This window comes from Cololabis saira, chromosome 2 (assembly GCF_033807715.1).
Source record: "Cololabis saira isolate AMF1-May2022 chromosome 2, fColSai1.1, whole genome shotgun sequence".
NCBI classification, from domain to species: domain Eukaryota; kingdom Metazoa; phylum Chordata; class Actinopteri; order Beloniformes; family Belonidae; genus Cololabis; species Cololabis saira.
The window spans coordinates 3,450,687-3,476,363 of NC_084588.1; the positions used below are offsets into that span (position 1 = coordinate 3,450,687).

General features: G+C 45.1%; 1 protein-coding gene across 2 annotated transcripts; it reads left to right on the top strand.

The window, feature by feature from the left end:
- Positions 1-5,048: 5,048 nt before the first annotated feature.
- LOC133419272 (zinc finger protein 395-like) lies at positions 5,049-25,263 on the top strand. Of its 2 annotated transcripts, none has more exons than XM_061708347.1 (10): positions 5,049-5,124; positions 10,727-10,896; positions 13,642-13,820; positions 15,033-15,142; positions 15,927-16,129; positions 17,360-17,460; positions 19,246-19,531; positions 20,807-20,890; positions 24,911-24,981; positions 25,058-25,263. In XM_061708347.1, exons 2-10 carry the CDS (start codon positions 10,729-10,731, stop codon positions 25,167-25,169), a joined length of 1,314 nt encoding a protein of 437 aa, XP_061564331.1. In that variant the 5' UTR covers positions 5,049-5,124; positions 10,727-10,728; the 3' UTR covers positions 25,170-25,263. The 2 variants fall into 2 exon arrangements, with proteins under 2 accessions (XP_061564331.1, XP_061564340.1); XM_061708356.1 differs by having other exon boundaries at positions 13,660-13,820.
- Positions 25,264-25,677: the final 414 nt, after the last annotated feature.

The following is a 25,677-nucleotide window of genomic DNA, read 5'->3' on the forward strand; positions in this document are numbered from 1 at the left end:
TATATATATATTTATATACTATGTACACATACCCATATACTACTACATTATTTATTTATTTAATAATAATCAAATAAGTTTTATATGTATCTATTCAAGAGATGTTTCTTTACTAACAATTTGAATTATTTTATGTTAATAGTTTGCTTATGAGTGTTTGGGAAGTGGGTTCCATGCAGACGTAGCTCTGTACATCACCGTTCTTTTACCATAGTTTCTTTATTTTTGTCACCTCTGAGAGCATGTCTTGTCCTGTAGTTATGATTTTCTGAACTGTCACATAATTTTTTTGTATAGAACTTGTGGATTTTTTTGATATGGATACTTTTATTACAAATATTGATAAAGAATAAAGTAGTTTTTTTCTCTTCTCCATTAACCAGCTTAGATTTCTATGCATTTTAAATACATATTGTTCTGAAATCACAACCCAGGACCAAGCGAGCTGCTCTATTTTGCTCTCTGTGAAGTTTATTTATCACGTCTGCTGTGGGGTTTGAGCAGAACCACTGGGCAGTAGTCAAGAGTGCACAAGATGGTCCTGTGAAATTGTACAGGACTGTCTCAGAAAATTTGAATATTGTGATTTTCTGTAATGCAATTACAAAAACAAAAATATCATACATTCTGGATTCATTACAAATCAACTGAAATATTGAAAGCCTTTTATTATTTTAATATTGCTGATCGTGGTTTACAGCTTAAGAAAACTCAAATATCCTATCTAAAAAAATTAGAATATTCTGGGAATCTTAATCTTAAACTGTAAACCATGATCAACAATATTAAAATAATAAAAGGCTTGCAATATTTCAGTTTATTTGGAATGAATCCAGAATGTATGCCTTTTTTTTTATTGCATTACAGAAAATAAAGAACTTTATCACAATATTCAAATTTTCTGAGACAGTCCTGTAATTTTTATGCCAATAATTGGTCAAATCTCCCTCACTGACAGGGAAAGGAGCGCTGTCTCTTTAAGAGAGGCCCTGCACACTCTGCACGTAGCTCACGAGCGCGAAGCGTGGCGCGCGCGGGGGGAAGGGCGCTCGCGCTCACGTAAACAGACGCGGGCAGGCCCCGCCCCCCAGCTGCTGCCCGGCACGTAGTATCACCATAGACATATATACGTAGACTTCCATGGAGCTGCTGTGATACGTCAACGACGCCGCCATATTGGATGTTCAAGACTGCGCTGTAAACTAATACAAGTAAATGGACTTATTCTCATAAAGCGCCTTTCTACAAAGAAATGTACGTTTTACGTCTCATTCTTATTGAGTCTTATTCATTCACACACGCACTAATATACTTGGGAAACAGTTAGGCACCAAATATAATTTATTTAATTTTCTCAGATGGCAAAAATAAGAACTTTATTGATCCCACATAGGAGTAATTCATGTTATAACAATAACCTATGATAGTATTTGGCCCATAGACTACATGATTTGACCATTATAACATCGTTTTGAGAGCATAATCTGCCGACATTGTGGAAAACACTGCGCACAATTCATTCATTTATTTTATTTTAGTCTGCTCATGTTAGTATATCTTTTCATCCCATACAGATAATGATTTAACAACTCAGTTTATATATCCGTAGTCGGAAAGGAAGAGGAGGAAGAACAATCTCGAATGAGACTTGAATATTTTATTGTCTGAAAAATGGTTCAAATGTGTTATTTTGTTATTTGAAAATGTTTTAATTTGTTTTGTTGATGAGAAAATATGTTTCTCCATTTTTATTATTTTGTGAGGGGGGGGATATATATTGTTTTTCGGCACTACCTTGTTCTCTATAGCTGATATAACATGAATTACTCCTATGTGGGATCAATAAAGTTCTTCTTTTTGGCATCTGAGAAAATTAAATATATTATATTTGGTGCCTAACTGTTTCCCAAGTATATTAGTGCGTGTGTGAATGAATAAATGAGACGTAAAACGTACATTTCTCTGTAGAAAGGCGCTTTATGAAAATAAGTCCATTTACTTGTATTAGTTTACAGCGCAGACTTGAACATCCAATATGGCGGCGGCGTTGACGTATCGCAACAGCTCCATGTGGTGTCTACGTATATATTTCTATGCGTATCACAGCCACTACGTGTTGGACTTTAGTGCGCAGGCGCAGCGCTGCTTCGTGAAAAGGCCTCCCTGCAACGGGACACATCTCCGGTCTCGGTTCGGTTCCTATCTAGTGTTTTCCAGCCTTGTTTCCTCCAACAGCGCTACTCGCTGGGACGTGTTTCTGCTCAGCGGAGCCCAGCCAATCAGCCCGCCGCTCCCTCCCACGTGACTGTGTTGTTTACTACGTGGTGGGAGAGCCACCGCGGGGGCTGCCGGGAAAACCCGGAGCGGGTCCAAGGATCAGGATCACAGTCGGTCCCTGATGCTTCCTGCTCGGAGAATGTTGGCGAGCGTTCCCATAGATATACAGGACTGTCTCAGAAAATTAGAATATTGTGATAAAGTTCTTTATTTTCTGTAATGCAATTAAAAAAACAAAAATGTCATACATTCTGGATTCATTACAAATCAACTGAAATATTGCAAGCCTTTTATTATTTTAATATTGCTGATTATGGCTTACAGTTTATATTAAGATTCCCAGAATACTAATGCCAATACTCCCACTACTCCTACTTTCAGCACCCCCCCCTAAAATCAGGAAGCTGAAAGCCAAAAGCTGTTTTAATTTCAGCTGTAGCGCTGTTAATATGCCACTTTATTAAGTTTTAATATTTTTTCAGGCGTAAAAGTAACCGTTAAGATCCCCAACCTGGGCTCAGTTTATCCAAATAACGCCTGTTAAGAAATTTGCTACGATGTTTTCGGAGATGAGGTGGGAGATGAGGTGGATCGCTGGGTCAACCTGCGCCGTCGTCCCGGGGAGAAACCTGCAGCTCTGTGGAGAATTACCTCTGGCTGAAATAAATCATTTAGGAAGATAAATGTTGGTTTAATATATGAAATCTAACAGTTGTAGCTACGCCTGTTAAGAAATTTGCTCCGAAAATTTCAAGATTTCTGCCTGCCGGCTCCGGAGCTGATTTATGGGTCCGCATTAAATCGACGCAGAGCCTACGGCGTAGAGTACGGCATAGGTTACGGCGTACGGCGCGTGTCGCCGCGTAACATCGACGTAGGCTCTGCATCGATGTTACGCGGAACCATAAATCAGCCTTTATTCTGCCGTGATCTTCGGCAAACGGGCAAACGAGTGATAATGTACATTCACTGAGTGAATATTATGAAAGTAAAATATATATTTCTCGCTAGAAATGTAATCAAAACGCATTTTTATGCAGAAACTAACTCAAAATATTGATTTTATTCACTAAAGAATAAGAAATGCCGGCAAATTTGTTTTTTTTTGATTCAGTCCGCAAATGACGACGAAAAGCATTCTGGGAAATTTTTCTGGCCCTCGGTCAACTAGTGAGCATCGGAAATCCCTCGATCCGTAGGGACAGATTCATAGCCACTACACTAGTTTTCTTCACTACCCTTAGGTGGAAAGAGGAATTGGGACACGACTACCCTCACGGGAACACGCAAAATGTAGGGGTAGGGATGAAAAGTAGGGGTAGTGGTAGTATTGGGACTGGGCCTAAACCTGCTACAATCAGTTCACAACATAACATGCAGACCAGTTTTTATTATTTTACCTCTTTTCTTATCAGTTTATTTAATTTTATTTGTTATTTACTGTTTAATTGTTTCTTGCCGCTTTTAATGTTGATGTAAAGCACTTTGAGTGTGTTGAGTTGTGCTCTACAATTAAACTTGCCTTGTCTTGATACACAATGGATGTGGGGAAGAACGGGTGGATGAGTGGATGGATGGAAGAAGGAGGGACGAAAGGGATGGAAAGAAGCGACCCGTCTGTACTAGGGTGTCGTCGCCTCGTTTCTTCTTCTTCTCTCCTCATCCGTCAGGCCCTTTTCTTCTGGAAAATCCTGTTTGATCCCGACCGGGTTGGTCAGAGTCCTAATAGGCCATGTTCCAGACCAGATATCAGCACCACTCAAGGTGACCAAACTTACTTATGATTGTTGAAAAGATCCATGTCTGTAGAGGATATTCTGGTATGAAAACCTTCCTGAGTGGCAGCTGGATCAGAGTTATCAGCTCAGGAAGTTAAAACCCCCTTCAGGTTAATTGATGATTCTAAATTGGGTATATTATACATTTCCTGAATCCTTATGGTCCTGTGAGTATTCCAGTTTTTGTATTTATTTTTATTTTTTGTATTTTGTGTCTGTAATGTTTATAAAACTAAGCTGGTTCCTTATCTCATTGTTATGTCCTTTATGTCGTGTATTTGCATGATAAAGACCAGTTTGTGACATTAGTGGCTGTTATAGTTTCATAGGAGCCTAATGATGCTCTTCTAGTTTAAGGCTCACAATGACCGGTAACAACAATATAGTAGGGGTATCTTATACATTTCCTGAATCCTTATGCTCCTGTGAGTATTCCAGTTTTTGTATTTTGTGTCTCAGTTGTTCCTAGATAACACAGGGATAAAAGATAGTATATCATTTAGGCGAAAATGGTGTAAAAATATGAATTGTTTATAGTTTAAAGAGCTGCAGTGACCTCTATGTTCGTCAGAAAGATTCACATCTTAGCTTGAATTAATGTTTAAAAGGTCCCCTTTAAAATGATACCAAAGTCAATATAGTGAAACATTAACAGATTTCCTGTACATGAGTCTAAACCAGGATATGCAGCAGCATCTAAAATGTAATTTTCTGAAGGGGGTTTTATCTTCATGAGCTGATAACTGTGATCCAGCTGCCACTCAGGAAGGTTATCTTACCAAATATCATCTATAGACATGGATCTTTTCAAAATTGATAAGTAAGTTTGGTCACCTTGAGTGGTGCTGACCAGTGAAATGTTGGGCTCTGGCCCCTGGACTATAACTCCAGTTCCCCCGGTGCATTCTGGTCCGGGGCTTGTAGGTGGCCCCTCCCTCCCCCTCACACACACTCACACACACACACACACCCTCACACACACTCTCAGTTACCATTGAGCAGCGGTGGACACACACACCTCCTTCTGCAGCTCCTGAGCTGGTGTTGTTGTTGGAGCTCCTGACTGCAGGTACGACGATGCTGCTTCCTGTTTCTACCTGCCAACGTGTGTGTGTGTGTGTGTGTGTGTGTGTGTGTGTGTGTGTGTGTGTGTGTGTGTGTGTGTGTGTGTGTGTAGGAATGAGCTGTGGAAGTTCACACACTAGCCAGGCAAATGAAGTTTATTCCATTTTCTGTGTTAATCTGCACACTTTTCCTCTTTAGACGCATCGTTTTTGACCAAATGACCCACAACACCCGTGGAAAGGTGTTTGTGTTGCTTCTTCTCTCGATACCCTGAGTATCAAGAGTTTGTGTGTTGAAGTCTGAGACTGAATTTGAAGTCGGGACAGTAAAGTTGATGATAATGATGATAAAGTTGGAGATCTGCTGCAGATTTGAGCTGTTTTTTGGTTCGTTTGGGACTGTAGTTGTGAAGGGGTTGGAGGGCTGTGATTGGCTGGGAGCTGCAGGCAGATGGGGTGTGTCGCCATTGTGAGTGGGGCGTGTGCTTAGAGTCAAGGCATGTGTGTATCCACCTTAAATACTTCTCCACATTTGCTCTGGTTCGTCCCTGTTAACGTCCCTGGGACCCTCGTCTGATTTTAGTGCGTCATCAAAGACACCAAACACACTCAGACTCAAGTTTGGTACTTTTGACTGTTTTCACTGAAGGTCTTCCAAAAGGAAGTCATTTGTTTTTTTTTCGTCGGTCAGATGGAAATCTGACGTAGAAATCAAACAGCTAGAAGTTGAGCTGCTACCTTGAACATACTGAAGTTCACGCTACGTAACATTTACCACCTAAAATAGCATCAAAACAGACGGTACTACATGTTTGTCTGATTCAATGTGAATAGAATAAGGCCACGTTTACACATGGTATTTAAAAACGGATATTTCCCCCTCTACGTTTGGAAAATACCATAATTTCCAGGAACCTGCATAAATAGCTGTTAAGGTGCTATGAGCAGCCAAACCTACAGGGGGCAGTGTAACGAGAAGATAAAGTCATGCTAGCCAATCAGAATCCTGGAAAAAAACATCAACAAATGACACGAGTAACTTCCAGTTACTTCCAAGATGAACCAGAGTCTTTCATTTGGAGTGACAGAGAAGTGGAGTTACTTTTAAGTGTGACTTTAGAAAATAAAACAGGTTAAATACAAGAAAATATTGACGGTGGCCAAACTAATTGTAAACACAGGTCGCACTCATGACGCTGGTGACGTTTCTGTCGCGTTAAGCCTGATTTATGGTTCTGCGTTAAATCGACGCAGAGCCTACGCCGTAGGGTACGTGGTGACGCGCACCGTACGGCGTAGGCTTTGCGTTGGTGTAACACGGAACCATAAATCAGCCTTAATGTGACGTTCTGAAGCCTAAATATCCGTTTCCCTCCGTTTACAAGCAAACGTGAAAACTGAGTTTTTGCAAATCTCCACTTTGGCCGGAGTTTTCAGAAATGATGGTTTTTGGTGACTTTGAGCTTCGTGTTCATGTAAACGAACGGCCAAAACGCATGAAAACACCACCGTTTTTGCTACGTGTAAACGGGGCCTAAGACAGCTGTTATAAATGGGCTAGCGGTAGCTGCTGCTAGTTAGAGGAATAATACTTATAACAATGCTGTACAAGGTATTTAGCACTATGTTTGCATTTGACTTACTGTAGATGAAATAAACAGTAAAATTAGCGTATTTTGTTGACACTAGCAGCAACCATGTGCGATTCTGGGGTCGGGGCGAGTCAGGTGGCGTTCAGGTTGAAAAGATTTACTGGCAGCAAACTTAGGCCCAGTCCCAATCCCCCCCTAATCCTACTTTTCAGTCCTACCCTTAAATTTTGCGCATTCTCGTGAGGGTAGTGGTGTCCCAATTCCTCTTTGCATGTAGGGCTAGTGGACATAACGAGGGCTAGTGGACATAACGAGGGCTAGTGTGTATGAATCTAACCCTTCACAGTGAGGGATTTCAGTTGCTGACTCGCCAACCGAGGGCTAGAGAAATTTCCCAGAATGCTTTACGTCATCATTTGCAGACTGAATCAAACAAAAAAACATGGCGGACATTTGTCATTTTTAGTGAATAAAATCAATATTTTGAGTTATTTTCTGCATAAAAATGCATTTTGGTTACATTTCTAGCGAGAAATATATATTTTACTTTCATAATATTCACTCAGTGAATGTACATAATCACTCGCTTGCTCGTTGTTGCGAAGTCTTTTCAGATCTCGCCAGAATAAAGGCTGATTTATGGTTCCGCGTTACACCAACGCAGAGCCTACGCAGTAGATTTAACGCAGAACCATAAATCAGTTCCCGAGCCGTCGGCTCTTCTCATCCCCCGAGCAAATTTCTTACCAGGCGTTATTTGGATAAACTGAGCCCAGGTTGGGGATCTTAACGGTTACTTTTACACCTGAAAAAATATTAAAACTTAATAAAGTGTCATATTAACAGCGCTACAGCTGAAATTAAAACAGCTTTTATCTCTGGGCTTCCTGATACGGTGTGACGTTTGTGCAAACGTAACTACGCAGTCGCTTACGTACCCGAACGTAAACCACGCAGTGACGTAGCAAGTGGTGTCCCAATCCCTAGGGAACATTACAAGGACCTACGCCTGTGGCGTCATTTTTAGGGCTAGTGGTAGAAAGTAGGGTGAACATGGCCCTTAGTCCATCAGTAATCAATATCAGTGGTAGCAGGTAACAGTTGCCACAACTGTGAGGATTATTGAATCAAAATCAAAGGAGGAGGCTCAACTTCGCGGAAGCTGGAAGAGTTTTTGCAGTGTTCAATGAGCAACTCAAGACTGAAATGATTGTCTTCATCTTACATCTATCAGAGTTTTGTTTTCTGCCACTCACACGCGTTCTGATTGGCCGAGCATAGTTAACCCCTACTCACCTGGAGTGCTGCTTCTCTCTTTGGAACTTTGGTTCCACATTACTGATGTCTTTCCCTCTTGGCAATATCTGACTGCTCCAGAACCGTCAAACTGACAAACCATATTCATTTACAGCGGTGTGAACACTTGCTGAGGACTAGTTCATCCTAATTGGGGGGTCGTGTTGTCCTAAGACGCCTCTGATCAGATGGCTTTTATGGCGCTTTTCCACTAGTACCTACTAGTACCTACTAGTACCCACTATTACCCTACTAGTACCCACTAGTACCCACTAGTACCTACTCGGCTCTACTCATCTCAGCTCTGCCTTGTTTTTTTTCCACTACAATTCAGCACCTGGAGCAGAAGTAGGAGGTTGGAGTGAAGCTGCTGTGACGTATTTGATTGTGTGATCTAAACGAAAAAGACAACAACACTAAAGATGTAAAACATGGAGGAGATGATAAATGTGCTGATGGGTCTGAGGCTTGTGTTTTTTTTTAATCAAAGTCATTTCATTAAAGGTTTTGCATATTTTGCAGCATGTCTCATTTTTAAAAAGGCTGGTACTAACTTCTGCACATCACTGACTGTAAATACGTGTTGATGTTTTTCCTTGGTAGAAACTCACTGTAGGGGGCGGGGCTTGGGCCAGGTGATGTCACAGATGTGATGAAGAAATGTGCTTTCACCGTTGGATCCATCTGTTGTGTTCATGTTCATCATCGCTCTATCTCACACGCACGCACGCACGCACGCACACACACACACATACACACACACACACACACACACACACACATACACACACATACACGCACGCACACACATGCAGTCTGACTGTAAGTGACACTGCAGCGTGACTCACTGCTGGACTCAGATCTTTAATCCGCAGCAGAAATGTTCCCGGCAGCAGAACGACTTCCATCCATCAGACCTGAAAGTTGAATCCTGCGTCACCGACGGAGTCAAAGTTTTCTGAATATTACCTGTTGTACATCCATAAAAAGGGCTCAGATGCTGCAGGAATTTAGATTGGTCAACTATACAGGTGCATGGAGACCCGGAGCCACCAGGAGCCCCCCGTAGCCACCAGGGCCCCCCCCCCAGAGCCATCAGGAGCCCCCCGGAGCCATCAGGAGCCCCCCGTAGCCACCAGGGCCCCCCCCAGAGCCATCAGGGGTCCCCCCGGAGCCATCAGGGGACCCCCGTAGCCACCAGGGCCTCCCCCAGAGCCATCAGGGGCCCCCCCGGAGCCATCAGGGGACCCCCGTAGCCAGCAGGGGCTCCCCTGTAGCCACCAGGGGGCCCCCGTAGCCACCAGGGGGCCCCCGTAGCCACCAGGCCCCCCCCCCTAGCTACAAGGGCCCCCCCCCCCCCGGAGCCATCAGGGGCCCCCCGTAGCCACCAGGGGCTCCCCTGTAGCCACCAGGGGGCCCCCGTAGCCACCAGGCCCCCCCCCTAGCTACAAGGGCCCCCCCCCCCCGGAGCCATCAGGGGCCCCCCGTAGCCACCAGGGCCCCCCCCGGAGCCATCAGGGGCCCCCCGTAGCCACCAGGGCCCCCCCCGGAGCCACCAGGGGCTTCCCCATAGCCACCAGGGGGCCCCCGTAGCCACCAGGGCCCCCCCCGTAGCCACCAGGGCCCCCCCCCGGAGCCATCAGGGGCCCCCCGTAGCCACCAGGGGGCCCCCGTAGCCACCAGGGCCCCCCCCCCCGTAGCCACCAGGGCCCCCCCCCCTAGCCACAAGGGCCCCCCGTAGCCACCAGGGCCAGTAATATTATAAGCCCTCTTGGCTTCCTATTGTTAATTTTTTTTAATATAGTAAATAAATAAAAGGTGCAAATACAAATATACACTGATGCAAATAAATAGCCTATATAGGCCCATACTCTTACTTAAAAGCAAGGTGCAAAATAAAACAAATCCCCAAAAGCAGTTGGTCCCCGAGTTGCTTCTTGGATATAATGGTGGTTTCTGGGACAAAACCAGTTGAAAACCTCTGGTTTAAATAGTCAGAATTTCAGTACTACAGTGGTTTAGTTTTTTTCTCTTGGGTTTCAATTCAATTCAATTTTATTTATATAGTGTCTAATACAACAAAAGTTGTCTCCAGACGCTTTCCAGAGACCCAGAACATGGACATAAACCCCCGAGCAATTATTACATAAACAATGGCAGGTAAAAACTCCCCTAGTGGGAGAAAAGCCTTAAGCCAAACAGTGGCAAGAAAAACTCCCCTTTAGGAGGAAGAAACCAGACTGGGGGTCGGGGACGTCAACAGCACAGCAGGCAGGTGGAAGCAGCAACGGGAGGACCGGGGGTGGGGACCGCAGGCAGGTGGAAGCAGCAGCGGGATGACCGGGGGTGGGGACAGCAGGCAGGTGGAAGCAGCAGTGGGATGACTGGGGGTGGGGACAGCAGGCAGGTGGAAGCAGCAGTGGGATGACCAGGGGGGGGGGGGACTGCAGGCCAGCACGCAGCTCCCGAAGCTCCAGCCCAATCAGCAAGCCCAAGGTTAGGTTCAGGGTCGGGGAAAGGTTCAGAAGGGGCAGGGCCAGGGAGAGGAGTCTTGACGGACAAATCTCTCCCCCGCCTAACCGGGCTGTTACCCTGCCCCTCTCACTCCCACGCTGCAGGTTCCGGTGTTGTGCATCTGGAGGTCGGGCTGGAGCTGCTCTCACCACTGAAGTGATAGATGCTGGTATGTGATCGGCTGTTCCCCTCTGTCTCACTGCAGACATGTTCCCAAAGCCCCGGCTAGGGAAGCGCTCTCCTTTCGGGGCGCTAGTGAGCTCCACCTGTCCGTCGGCGGGGACGCAAGCACACCTGGACACGCCTGGAATCGCCGTGGCAACGGGTGCAGGACAACAAGGCATCAACAGGGTCAAAGGTCATTCCAATCTGAAGGTGAGAGGAGTGTTTCTGTCCAGTCTCAATGCTGGTGTTGTCGTGTTGTAAAGGTTTGCTGGCTGGTTGACCTGTTGGTTCATTGTGTGTATTATTTGTTGGAGGAGACTATTGATTATTGCTTCAGTTATGCTGCTTTGTCTTGGTATTAATTGGTTACTATTGTTTGTTTTTGTATTAACTGGTTACTGCGTTTTGTCTTGGTATTAACTGGTTACTGCATTTTGTCTTGGTATTAACTGGTTACTGCGTTTTGTCTTGGTATTAACTGGTTACTGCGTTTTGTCTTGGTATTAACTTATTGCTGCGTTTTGTCTTGGTATTAACTGGTTACTATTGTTTGTTTTTGTATTAACTCGTTACTACGTTTTGTCTTGGTATTAACTGGTTATTGCGTTTTGTCTTGGTATTAATTGGTCACTGAGTTTTGTCTTGGTATTAACTGGTTACTGTGGTTTGTCTTGGTATTAACTGATTACTGCGTTTTGTCTTGGTATTAACTGGTTACTATTGTTTGTTTTTGTATTAACTGGTTACTGCGTTTTGTCTTGGTATTAATTGGGGTTCTCTGCAGTTTTTAAGCCCTTGTTCCTCTGAATCAGGACATAATGAAACTAAAAGAGTTTGTAACAAGACAGAAGTGATGTTACAAAGCTTATTCTCCTAACTTATTTTTGGCACAAAGGTGCAGTTACTAAGCAAACATACCAGTTCTTTCAGACTCAGGGAGTTTTTATTCTGTAGTTTTCTTTGTGGACCCTGAAAAAGTCCCTGTGGAAAGTTCCAGCAGTTGAAACTCTGACAACAGTGGAAGTGGGGACTGACTTGATAGTTCCCATCAACAGCATTCTGCATCTTTTCAAGAGGAAACCTTGATTCAGAGGGTGTTAACCTTTCAGAGGGCTTCTGTTTACAACTATCTGCTCATCGTTCCTGGTTTCCCTTTAAATTAGTTTGGTCTTCCACTGGGTATAGAGTGAATGTACATGACGTCGCAGATGCGACTTCACAGCGGGTTACGCCCACTGAGTGTCAGAAAGACTGAGTGTCAGAAAGACTGAGTTTCAGAAAGACTGAGTGACAGAAAGACTGAGTGACAGAAAGACTGAGTGGCAGAAAGACTGAGTGGCAGCGTAAACCTTCAGTTTGAGCAACTGAAAAACATCTAAAATGGGAAAGAGCTGTTGTGCGATCGACTGTACTCATAGATTTAGCAAGAAATCGGAGTTATCGTTTTACAGACTGCAGAAAAATCTGCTTAAGAGAGACAAATGGATCGCTGCAATTCACAGAAACAACTGGATTCCAGACACCGAAACGTGGATTTGTGGTTCCCATTTTGTATCAGGTGATGTTGGATTGTTGGGTAACTAACGTTAAACGGTCAAATCATAAAGTTCGGTGTCCTCATCACTTTAATTTCACCAACAAATCCTGCCTTGAAGTCGGACCAAGCGTCAAGACTTTTGTAAGCCTTCAAGCTTTGCTTCGTGTATTTCCCCGGCGTAGAAATTAAGTACATATAAATATCAGGAAACTGGATTCGTGGCCAAATATTAATGTCCATGGACCACTGGTTCTTGGTAACTGTACCAAATATTAATGTCCATGGACCACTGGTTCTTGGTAACTGTACCAAATATTAATGTCCATGGACCACTGGTTCTTGGTAACTGTACCAAATATTAATGTCCATGGACCACTGGTTCTTGGTAACTGTACCAAATATTAATGTCCATGGACCACTGGTTCTTGGTAACTGTAACAAATATTAATGTCCATGGACCACTGGTTCTTGGGGTAACTGTACCAAATATTAATGTCCATGGACCACTGGTTCTTGGTAACTGTACCAAATATTAATGTCCATGAACCACTTGTTCTTGGTAACTGTACCAAATATTAATGTCCATGGACCACTGGTTCTTGGTAACTGTACCAAATATTAATGTCCATGGACCACTGGTTCTTGGTAACTGTACCAAATATTAATGTCCATGGACCACTGGTTCTTGGGGTAACTGTACCAAATATTAATGTCCATGGACCACTGGTTCTTGGTAACTGTACCAAATATTAATGTCCATGGACCACTGATTCTTGGTAACTGTACCAAATATTAATGTCCATGGACCACTGGTTCTTGGGGTAACTGTACCAAATATTAATGTCCATGGACCACTGGTTCTTGGTAACTGTACCAAATATTAATGTCCATGGACCACTGGTTCTTGGTAACTGTACCAAATATTAATGTCCATGGACCACTGGTTCTTGGTAACTGTACCAAATATTAATGTCCATGGACCACTGGTTCTTGGGGTAACTGTACGGGTCACTGTCAAGTCCAACTGACGCTAATTTAAGCTGATAATCGGCTGTTATCCCATCAGCCATTGTTGCCACTCAGTGTGAGTAAGGGGGCTGGTCCAGTGGGGAATTGACGTCAATGCAGACCCTTTATTTGACAAGAATGTCAAAAAAATAACTGTCAAGTTTCCTTTCCTGACAGTGAGTGAGAGTTTGTCATGATATCATTGTCATTGTCATAAAAGCCTAACTAGGGACAGGAGATGGAAACTAGCAATAGCTATAATCTCTGTATGCAGAACATCAGTCACATTGGCTTGTTTGTAATGAGTGAATGTGATCACATGTAAACCTGCATTGTCCCTATTAAATAAAATAAATTAAATTAAATTAAATGATGAGCAGTTGATTGACAGCTGCCTAAGCGTTTCACAGCCCCGTCTCTTCTCTCAGGTGTACTTCCAGTGTGGAGGAGCAGGTGAACATCCCGGCGTGCTCGGCCAGCCCAGCAGCGTCCAGCCAGACGCCTCCTCGCTCTGGCCGTCCCCTCGTCCCTTCTGTCCTTCATCCTCGTCCAGCAGATCCGTGTCCTCCTGCATCGACGTCCCCAGAAGGTTCAGGGTCCTCCCAGTTCTGTCCATCGTTCATTGTTTACAGTACTTGAGTTGTAAAAATAAAAATCAGGGGGGATGGTGGATTTGGGGACATATGGACATATGACATATCATATGGACATATGGGGACAGATAATTTGTGCTGATTACAAATAATATAATATATTACAAATAATAGCAGTGACCAAAACACCTGCAGAAATACTGCAGGAATGACATAGCAGCAGTTAAATGCAGCCTTCTGTAAGCTTTAAATATCCACTGGGCTTACATCAAATACATCAAAACACAACAATAAAAAACACTTTTCTGAACTTATCAATATGACTCTGTCCTTCACAGGATAAGTAACATGGATCACTGCAAAAACTCAAAATCTTAACAAGAATATTTGTCCTATTTCTAGTTAAAATGTCTCATTTTAGTAAAAAAATCTCATTACACTTAAAACAAGACTCATCACTGGAAAAAACAACAATTTTCACCTGTTTCAAGTAGATTTTCACTTAAAATAAGTAGAAAAATCTGCCAGTGGAACAAGATTTTTTTGTTTGTAATAAGAAGATAAATCTTGTCCCACTGGCAGATTTTCCTACTTATTTCAAAAATACTTACCAAAGTATTATACAAACCGACCATCTATGTTTAAATTGATTTTGTTACTTGAAACTAATAAGTTAAATGTTATTTATAAATTAGGCGCCTTTTTGAAGAATGTCCTTCCTCTGTTTAAATGATTTAAAAAAAATTTCTTTGCCAAATTGAGTATTTTAGTTGAACATGTACAGCCTGCCACTTGCTACAAATGTACAAATGTTTGTGTTTTTGTGCTCCATACCATGTGATCATGGTCGTGAGTTAAAATAAATGATTGATTGATTGATTGATTGATGGAAAATTTACTTGAAACAGGTGAAAATTGTCAAATAAGTTATTTTTCTGGTGTTATTTTTCTGGTGATGACTCTAAATGTTGAAATAGCAGTAAAACCACATTCATTGATGAAATGACATAAGGGATGGAAAGGAGGGATGGCAGTTTTACAGGGGGGATGATTTGGACCGTTTTTATTTCAGGGGGGGATGATTTGGACCGTTTTTATTTCAGGGGGGATGATTTGGACCGTTTTTATTTCAGGGGGGATACCATCCCCCTTCAACTCCAGTACTGATTGTTTACCTCCATGTGTTTACTGATGAGCGTTTCCTGCAGTTCCAGGAGTCAGAAGGAGGTGGACATGGACGAGCTGATGGCGGCCATGGTCCTCAGCAGCCTGTCCTGCAGCCCGCCGCCCCAGGGCCCGGCCCACCCCGACCCTGCAGGTACAATTCCATTTTTTTCAATTCAATTGAATTCAATTTTATTTATATAGCGTCTATTCCAGAGGTCAGCAACCCAAAATGTTGAAAGAGCCGTATTGAACCAAAAACACAAAAAACAAATATGTCTGGAGCCGCAAAAAATGAAAAGTCTTGTATCAGCCTTAAAAAAAGGTTGAAAAGTTGAAATGTCGAGAAAAAAGTTGAAATGTCGAGAAAAAAGTCCAAATTTCGAGAATAAAGTCGAAATGTCAAGATTAATGTTGAAGTACAATCTTGAGAAAAAAGTAGTTACAGTTTAAGATTAAGATTCCCAGAATATTCTAATTTTTTGAGATAGAATATTGGAATTTTCTTAAGCTGTAAGCCCTGATCAGCAATATTAAAATAATAAAAGGCTTGCAATATTTCAGTTGATTTGTAATGAATCCAAAATGTATGACATTTTTCTTTTTGTAATTGCATTACAGAAAATCACGAAATTCTAATTTTCTAAGACAGTCCTGTATACATATATATATACACATCTTATCATAAACAATATAATAATGATTGTATATACCATTTTATATACATACATTATGCTGAATCCCCACACAATCACTACCTCATGTCTCCTCTTCCCTGTATTTGGCAAAAATCTTTTCTTTGTATTTGCTTTTGAACCTGTAGATGGTTGGACATTGTTTCAGTTCCTCACTCAGCCTCACTCCACTGTTTGAAATGCAACAGTTTCTGCTTGTAGTTCTGCATGACGGTGTATCATACGATGTGTTTGCAGCTTCAGCTCCTGCGATGGACTGCAGTGGTGGTGAGCTCTCTGACAGCGGCAGCAGCGGCTACTGGAGCGTGGGCCCCGCCCAGAGAAGCTCCGCGCCCCCCTCCCCTGAAGGACAGGCTGACGCCGACGCAGCCACGCCCCCCGACGAAGGCCTGGACATGGAGCTGGACCAGGTTCTGTTTGACGAGCCGGCGCCACGGAAACGCAAGGTGAGCAGGGTTAGCGCAGTGATCAGAAAACTAACAGTCCCAACCCCCCCTACTCCTACTTTTCAGCACTACCCCTAAATGTTGCACGTTCCCCGGAGGGTAGTGGTGTCCCAAATCCTCTCTGCATGTAGGGCTAGTGGACATAACGAGGGTTAGTGGACATAACGAGGGCTAGTGTGTATCAACCTAGCTCTTCACAGCGAGGGATTTCAGATATTGACTCACCGACCGAGGGCCAGAAAGATTTCCCAGAATGCTTTACGTTATAATTTGCAGACTGAATCAAACAGAAAAACATGGCGGACATTTCTAATTTTTAGTGAATAAAATCAATATTTTGACTTAGTTTCTGCATAAAAATGCGTTTTGATTACATTTCTAGCGAGAAATATATATTTTACTTTCATAATATTGACTCAGTGAATGTACATAATCACTCGCTTGCTCGTTGTTGTGAAGTTTTTTCAGATCTCACCAGAATAAAGGCTGATTTATGGTTCCGTGTTACACCAACACAGAGCCTACGGCGTTGATTTAACGCGGAACCATAATTCAGGCTTAATGTGAAGCTGCAACGTTTTCAACCCGATCTCACAAAAATCCGCGAAATGCCCAGGACCGCTTACATACCCGAACGTAAACCACGCAGTGACGTAGCAAGTGGTGTCCCAATCCCTAGGGAACATTACAAGGACCCTACTCATTTTTAGGGCTAGTGGTAGTGAGTGAGGGCTAGTTTTAGTGAGTGAGGGCTAGTGGTAGTAAGTGAGGGCTAGTGGTAGTAAGTGAGGGCTAGTGGTAGTGAGTGAGGGCTAGTGGTAGTGAGAGAGGGCTAGTGGTAGTGAGAGAGGGCTAGTGGTAGTGAGAGAGGGCTAGTGGCAGTGAGTGAGGGCTAGTGGTAGTGAGAGAGGGCTAGTGGTAGTGAGTGAGGGCTAGTGGTAGTGAGAGAGGGCTAGTGGTAGTGAGTGAGGGCTAGTGGTATTGAGAGAGGGCTAGTGGTAGTGAGTGAGGGCTAGTGGTAGTGAGAGATGGCTAGTGGTAGTGAGTGAGGGCTAGTGGTAGTGAGAGAGGGCTAGTGGTAGTGAGAGAGGGCTAGTGGTAGTGAGAGAGGGCTAGTGGTAGTGAGAGAGGGCTAGTGGTAGTAAGTGAGGGCTAGTGGTAGAAAGTAGGGTGAACATTGGGATTGGCCCTAAAGTTGGCAGGTGGTGACGGTGCACTTTCCTCCCTCAGAACTCGGTGAAGGTGGTGTACAGGTGTCTGTGGCCGAGCTGTGCCAAGGTTCTGACATCGGTGGTGGGAATCAAACGTCACATCAGGACAACACACCTGTGGTAAGACTCACCTGACACACACTTCCTGTAACGAAGGCACTGCTATGGAAGACATTGACCATGTTTACATGCAGTCAAAATATTCCGGTTACTGAAACATTTGGAATATTCAGTTTCTACATGGTAATTAATCATTTTGGATATCTGGATCAAACCAGCGACGCGCTGAGAACATCATGACGCAATTCCCGTCATTTCCGCTTCTTCTTCCTGTATCCAAATTCAAAACAAATGCTGCTTCGCACAACTTTTCTCTCTCCTTCTTGTAAATCTTCTATCCCGGTACTTTCTACCATCTACAAATGCAGAAATGTTCATATCCTTCATTCCATTTATGAAGTGATTAGTCTCCTCCTGGTCTTGGTTTCTCCGTGTTTATAAGAACTTCCTGGACTCAAAAGACCAGGATTCCTTGTGAACAGAGCATGAGCAGAAAACACATTCATGTTCCGTTTGATGGGGAAATCCCGTTTGGCGTTTACATGACCCAATATTCAGGTTTAAAAGGAGGAACCCAGGGCTCATATTCAGGTTTTTAAAAACCCCAATATGAGCAAATTCCGGTTATTCAAAGGGGTTATTGGTGTTTACATGGTCGTGCAAAACTGGGTTATTGCTAATATTCAGGTTTTAAAAGGGTTATTGATGCATGGAAACACAGTCACTTATGAGACAGCCTTTACGCACATTGCTTAGCAACGTGTGTGCTGACTTCATTCGTGCCCACTGGAATCAAAGAGCGAATCGTTTGCAAAATTTGCGCCTCTCCCATTAGAGAAATCACCAATCCAGGAGAACTGCTCAGGCCGTCGTCACGAGCCGGGCGCGCAGCTCTCTGGCAAGGCCGGGCAGGCCCACCTCCCCGCGCTTTGATTCTCAAAGCGCTCCCCCGAGGGAGCTGCGGTGAGAGCCCCCGACAAAGCAACATTCAGGGCACTGCGTCGCACATTTTGAAAAAAAAAAGACGTTTATATGCAACTAATGGTCGCGAAAATACAGTAGTTGTGGTAGTACCACAACTGGCCCTGGCCCTGGCCCTGCCCCTTCTCAACCTTTCCCCGACCCTGCACCCCAACCTGCGACTTGCTGATTGGGCCGGAGCTTCGGGAGCTGCGTGCTGGCCTGCGGTCCCCACCCCCGGTCATCCCGTTGCTGCTTCCACCTGCCTGCTGTGCTGTTGACGTCCCCGACCCCCCAGTCTGGCCTTCGGCAGGAGGGTCCCCCCTTATGATCCAGGTCCTGGTCCAGGTTTCTTCCCTCCTAAAGGGGAGTTTTTCTTGCCACGGTTTGGCTTAAGGTTTTTCTCCCAATAGGGGAGTTTTTACCTGCCATTGTTTATGTAATAATTGCTCGGGGGTTTATGTTCTGGATCTCTGGAAAGCGTCTAGAGACAACTTTTGTTGTATTAGACGCTATATAAATAAAATTGAATTGAATTGAATTAGTAGCAGTAGTAGTGGTGGATGAGGCAATGTGGACATATCCACACCTGTTGATTCTGCAGAGGTGTCAATCATCCAAACATGTCAGGCCGTTCCTGAGATACGTCCTTGTACACTGACTGTGGACGGGGCCAGAGGGGGCATGTAGAGCCCAGGACTGCTGCATGAACATATGCCCCTTTGGACACGCTGTTATACACAGTTGAGAGAGGCGACCTACAGGAAACACTATACATGAACTCTCTGTACTTTCACTTTATATGTCACCAGATGAGGTCTGAGGTGATTTACTGACGTTCTGACTTCATGTCTTGGTCCTGTCTTTTTTCCTTCTCTGTGGCAGCCATGGCGGTGAGCACGAGCGCTGCTCCCGCAGTGAGGAGGACTTCTACTACACCGAGGTCGACCAGTCGCAGCATCACAACCCGGCTCCGCCTCCACTCTGTGGCCCCGCCCCCTCATATACAAACCCCACCCCCTCCTCTCCAAACTCCTCCCCCTCCTCTCCTCCCAGCCCGCCCCCTCCCTCTCCCCCGTCCCCGCCCCCTCCAGCCTGCAGCGCCCTGAGTAGCTCCGCCCCCTCCCATTCTGACAGCGTCTGGACGGTCCAATCAGATCACTCCTACCAGGTAGGGGCGGGGCTTACCATCCCTGACTGGGAGCTATGCATGTAGTTTTGTGTTTTCAAACTTATATATTTCCTTGGGGTGTAACAATATATCGTGCCACGAAATTTCGCAATACAAAAACGTCACGATACGTTGTGGAGGTGACAAACTGTATCGCGATATTGGATTATTAATATGAATAGCCTATATTTGTGCCGACCACGCCTCGACCCGCGGACCAAAATCTTCCTCTGCTCAGAAGAAACTAGTACCGTTTTGGTCCCGATCACGGGACTCTTGCAGGTTTTGAGCTCTGAACTTTTACTGATGTAAGGCTGGTGTAGAGTTAAGCTTTACCTTATTAAATTAAACCTTTTTGGGGTGGTGAGTAGGATAAACAGAGGACAACTTCTGCTGAGTTCCAGTGTACTTTAATGTCCCTCAACAGTGTAGGATTTTAGAACATCAACACAGCACCTAGTGCCGTACTGTGGCGTATCACTCCGCCCAATCTAAAACAGACTAATCACTACAGATAAACTGACTAGTGTCATTATAGTCCCTGATTTACATCAGAATATAAAGAATATATTTATAAAATAATCAACCCTGAATTACCAAAATAACCTTCTTAACAAAAATAAATCTCCTCTTACACTTATAAGGTGAGCATGAATCAATATTTTTTATGATGTAAAATTGTATGTATTTATTTACTTTTATTTATTTATTTAATTTTAGTAGTTAAATTTCTGGAAAAGAAAAAAGTCAAATCATACATGAGAGAAACTATTCAGTTTGTGGCTAAATATTTGTACTTGTATGAAACTGAAGATGCATAATGCAAACCTGACATTTAATTTTAGTTCAGTTTGTGGAAAATGTTTGGCCTGGCTTTCTCTTTAAAACTTAAACAGTTGTAAAGCATTACAAACTGTAACAATAGGGCAAACGCACAGTATTGTTTTGTATTTTGTGTCTTTCAAATAAAAGACCATTTTTTCCAGTCACATGTTCCTCATTCAAGGTTGTTAAAAAAATACTGCTATAATATGGTATCATTATCGTGACCTCAATATTGTGTATCGTATCGTGAGATTAGTGTATCGTTACACCCATAATATTTCCCCCCTAAAATAATGACTTTTCCTTTACCTCATCAATAAACGTGACTTTTTTAAAGACCAATGGAATGTGTTCTGTTTTATCGGACATGTGGAGGAAGTTTAATGCAGAAGGTCATCATCTTTGAACGGTGTTTAAACTAATTTTCTAATGTTTGTGATTATCAATTAGGCTCCGCCTCCAAGCCACAGTCTAATGCCAGCAGTTTTGCCGTCCTGTCGTCTGCCGGCCCCGCCCACCACCTGCACCCGCCAGGTGAGACACCGGCACACTCAGGATCAATGTTCCCATGGAAACACGGCTCTACAGAGCTAGCTGCTGAGGCTAACTGAGAGGCTAACTAGGCTCGCCACCCGTCCCTTGAAATACGGAATTGTCACGTGATTGGGAATTAAAAGTTGCGTTCTGTATTGAACCAATACGGACCTAATTGCTGCACAAATGGTGTGGGTGTCTCAGATGTAAGTCGCTTTGGACAAAAGCGTCTGCTAAATGACAATAGATGTAGTAGTAGTTACTGCCCCGCCCAGAACCGTCTCCCCTGGAACCGCCTTTACCTTTCTTCTTGGCTTCGTTCTTCTGAAAGCCTGAGGTCCTACTGAGCCAACACTGATCCTAATCAACTAGGATCAAATGATTTCATCATGCTTCTTCATAAGAAAAACAAAAACAAAATTTCCACCCCTGGTCTGAGTTGCATGTGAGGTGGAGCAGCTTCAGGGGTTTCCCAGAGCGTTTTAGTGAAGGCGCTCTAGGGAGCAGGACTTTGGTGTTGGTCTGCGTCCTGCACAGCAGCCACTTGCTGGTTTCCTGCTGAAACTGGTTTCAAGGGGTGGGGGGGGGCACTTTCCTGCTGGGGCTTTTCTTTCAGAGGGAAACCCCCGACCAAGCTCCAGAGCTCTCAGGTCTTCAGCGCCCCGACGCTGCCCCCTGCTGGCCAACACGCAGCACTGCCGGTCTGCTGGTGGTTCTAGACCCGTCATCATCCCTCGATGATTGATCAATCAATTGATTGATAGACAGACAGGCAGACAGACTTTATTTATGTGTCCCAAGCTGGGAAAATTGTAGTGTAGCGGCAGCATTACACACAGAGACGGTGGACAACATATAGGATAAGAATAAACTAACTATAAGAACAGACTGGACAAAATTTACAAAATATCAAGATATAATGAAATAAATCAAATAAAGCAGCATGAAGAAGGCGTGTTTACACAACACACAATGTCAAAGGGGAAAGACATCAGCAATAGTTTTGGATGAAGCGTTTTAATTGTTTTGCATCTCCTTGTGGGCACGTTTCCTTTTAGATATTAGGTGTGTGTCCACTAGTGGGGTTGCGGGTAGATTTTTCAGGCTGATTCGTCCCCATTCCCCGGTTGGCCACTGGGAACCTTTACGTCCCTGTAGCAGGAGAGGTTTGAGCAGGTTTTGATTTCCAGAGCGGAGGGAGTGGGTGGTGGTTGGGGGTGCGATGAGTTCTTTGAGGTATGATGGGGCGTTGCTGTGGATGCACTGATGACTTAGAAGGCAGACCTTGTATTCAGTCCTGGAGGAGACGGGGAGCCGGTGTAAAGTGTGGAGTACGGGTGTAATGTGATCATATTTCTGCACTCCCATCAGGACCCTAGCAGCACAGTTCTGAACATGCTGGAGCTTATGGATGCTCTTGCTAGGCTCCCGATGAGAAGTGCGTTGCAGTAGTCCGGCAAGTTTTTCGGCATCAGGGAGGGAGAGTGTGGGACGGAGTCTGGCTATATTTCGGAGGTGGAAGAATGAGGTTTTGCAAAGGTTTTTGATGTGGGGGTCAAAGGTCAGGTGGGGGGTCCATTTTGACACCTAGGTTGGTGATTACAGATGAGAGCGGGAGGTGATGCTGGTTATTGGAGATGAATTTACCTGGTGTGGGGTGCCGATCAGAACGGCTTTTGTCTTGGTGCTGTTTAACTGCAGGAAAGTGTGAGCCATCCACGCCTTTATCTCCTCAAGGTAGGTGGTTAAGGTGGATAATGATGGTGCTGACGGGGGGGCGGAGGGAAGGGGGATAGTCCGGAAATACAGTTGTGTGTCATCAGCGTAGCAATGGAATGATATCCCATGCCGGCTGATGACACGACCCAGGAGAAGGTGGAGGTGGAGACGGTCGAGGAGGATGTTGTGATCAACTGTGTCGAAGGCTGCTGATAAGTCCAGGAGGATGAGGAGGGAGGGGGAACCGGTGTCTGCTGCCATTAATAGGTCATTAGTGACCCTAACCAGTGCTGTTTCAGTGTTGTGGGCTGAACGGAATCCATATTGAAAACTTTCGAAGAGGTTATTGTTTTTGAGGTGATGGTGAAGTTGGGCAGCGACTACCTTTTCCAGGACCTTGGAGAGGAAGGGTAGTTTTGAGATGGGTCTATAGGTGGCGTCGACTTCCGGGTCCAGGGTGTTTTTTTTTAGAAGGGGTGTAATGATGGCTGTTTTTAAGGCAGGTGGAACATGGCTGGCTTGGAGGGAGAGGTTTATGACTGTGGTGATGAGAGGACTTATGGTGGTTATGTGGGATTTGACAAGGCCCGTGGGGAAGGGGTCAAGGGTGCATGTGGAGGGTTTCATTTTGTTGATTATATCCTCAACCTCTCGCTGGGAGGTGGTAGCCAGGCAGCTGAAAGGCTGGGAGATCATTGGCAGAGGGGTGGTGGTCAGAGCAGGTGGGGATGAGGAGTGGGATAGGGATAAATGTTATTTACCTTTGACCTGAATGCATCAAGGATACTGTTGCAGTGGTCTACGGTGATGTTGTGGGTGATTGAGTTTTCAGGAAGTTGTTTATGGTGGTAAAAAGTTGCTTTGTGTTTCCAGGGTTGTTATTTATGATATTGGAATAGAATGTTGACCTGGCATCTCTGAGGGCCTTAGAATAGGCCATTCGGTGCTCCCTATAGATCTGTCTATGGACAGTGAGCCCTGAGGCTATGGACCGGCATTCAAGCACCCGGCCTGCTGCCTTCAGCTTCCATAGCTCGCTGGTGAACCAGGGGGAGGAACGGGAGAAGGAGACTGTTTTTGTCTTTACAGGGGCGTGAAGATCCAGGACATGGCTGAGGGTGTTATTGTAAAGGTTCACTGATTCGGTGGCTGAGGATGGGGTTACAGAGGAGAGCTGACGGAGGTCCAGGGCTATGGCATCGGGGGTTTGTTTTTTTTGATATTCCAGAAATGGATTTGGCGTTTGGGCTTATTGTGGGGGGAGGGGAAAGGGAGCTCCATGAAGATGACCCTGTGGTCAGACACTCCCATCTCATAAACCAGCAGGTTGCTGATCAGGCCAGAGTCACTGATGACGAGATCAAGCGTATGGCCTTTGTCCTGCGTTGGAACGTGAACGTGCTGAGTGAGGTGGAGTCAGTCCAGTAGTTGTGGTACTTCAGCTGCAGCGGGGGAGGAGGGGGTGTTTAATGAATGTTCAGATCTCCTAAAATTAAGGTATTGGTGGAGGTGGTACAGATAGTTGTGAGGAGGTTGTGAAATTCAGAGATAAAAAGAGGGTCAGGTAGCCGATAAATAAGTAGCACTGTCATAAAGGAAGGGGGTTTGCATTTGTCGAAGACTAATATAAAATCCAGTTCAGAAGTCCGCTGTGGTGTAGTGAGTTTTATTCAGTAAGCCGGCGGTGAGCAGACCTACGCAGAGCGTGTCTGGGTTGGTGTGCCGACCCAGAGTGGTTGGAATCATGACTTTTATACAGTAAGTTCAAAGCACAAAAGGCAGGAATAAACAAGCCAAGTGAGAGACAAAAAGCAATTTACAGTCAGATGTGATCTGTGGCCAAATGCCGTAATCGGGCATTTGGCATGACTGTCACTGAGTTGTAAATTATCCCATAGGGTGTTCTCGTGGTTCAAGTCTGTGGCCAAATGAGTTGGTATTAACATATCAGTCAGTCAGGAACTTTGTCATATGGCATTCCCGTGGTTCAAGTCTGTGTTGAAGCCAGTTCCAAGGGTGTGAGCCCTGCAGGGGGTAGGAAGCTGGAGCTTCACGTCACAATGGTGTGACGCCTCAACACATTTAAAAGACATTCAAAAGATGATGGTGCTGGCAGTGGGAGGGGGGACAGGTCCAGGTCATTCCTATGTAGGGTAGCTAAACCACCCCCTATGCCACCTGTGCTGCGTGCCTTCTCCAGGTATTTGTAACCTGGGGGGGGCAGGCCTTATTGAGCTAAAGCAAACCGGATGGAGCCTCTTGGTCATATGACGCCCTTTTTTCCTCTTCCTGTCCCCTCAGGGTGCGACGTGCCGCGTGCGCTCGGTCAGCGTGGGAGAGCAGTGGCTGCAGCAGCACAGCGCCCCCTGCAGGTCAGTGCTCTTGTTTTGTGTCTCTTGTTTCTCGGGGCCCGGCAGCCACTGATGCCTCTCGCTGTCATTTCATCAGGAGGATTCGCAGCGAGGCCAAGAAGTGTCGGAAGGTTTACGGCATCGAGCACCGGGACCAGTGGTGCACGCCGTGCCGCTGGAAGAAGGCCTGCCAGCGCTTCCTGGACTGAGGAGAGGAGGAGGCGAGGAGGAAGCAAGGAGGAGGCGAGGAGGAGGCGAAGAGGAGGCGAAGAGGAGGCGAAGAGGAGGCAAAGAGGAGGCGAGGAAGAGGCGAGGAAGAGGCAAAGAGGAGGAGGCGAGGAGGAGGCGAAGAGGAGTCAAGGAGGAGCCGAGGAGGAGGTGAGGAAGAGACGAAGAGGAGGCGAGGAGGAGGCGAGGAAGAGGCGAGGAGGAGGCGAAGAGGAGGCGAAGAGGAGGCGAAGAGGAGGCGAGGAGGAGGCGAGGAAGAGGCGAGGAGGAGGCGAGGAGGAGCCAAGACTGCCGTCAAGAAGCTCAGTCTGACACGGATCATGTTTCTAAACGTTTTATATCAGTCTGCTTAGTTCCTGCTCTTTTCAGGAAGTGTTTGTTTTCTGTTTTCACGTCCGACGGAAAGTGTTCAGGTGTTCTGAGGAAACGTCAGAATCCTGACGAGGAGCCGAGGCGTTTGTGAGGATGTCTGGACTCAGTACCCGGCTC

Coding starts and splice junctions, on each gene's coding strand:
- LOC133419272 (XM_061708347.1), top strand. CDS start 10,729: ATGTTCCCAAAGCCCCGGCTAGGGAAGCGCTCTCCTTTCGGGGCGCTA. Junction 15,143..15,926: donor GGCCCACCCCGACCCTGCAG/GTACAATTCCAT, acceptor TTGCAGCTTCAG/CTCCTGCGATGGACTGCAGT. Junction 19,532..20,806: donor AATCAGATCACTCCTACCAG/GTAGGGGCGGGG, acceptor ATTATCAATTAG/GCTCCGCCTCCAAGCCACAG.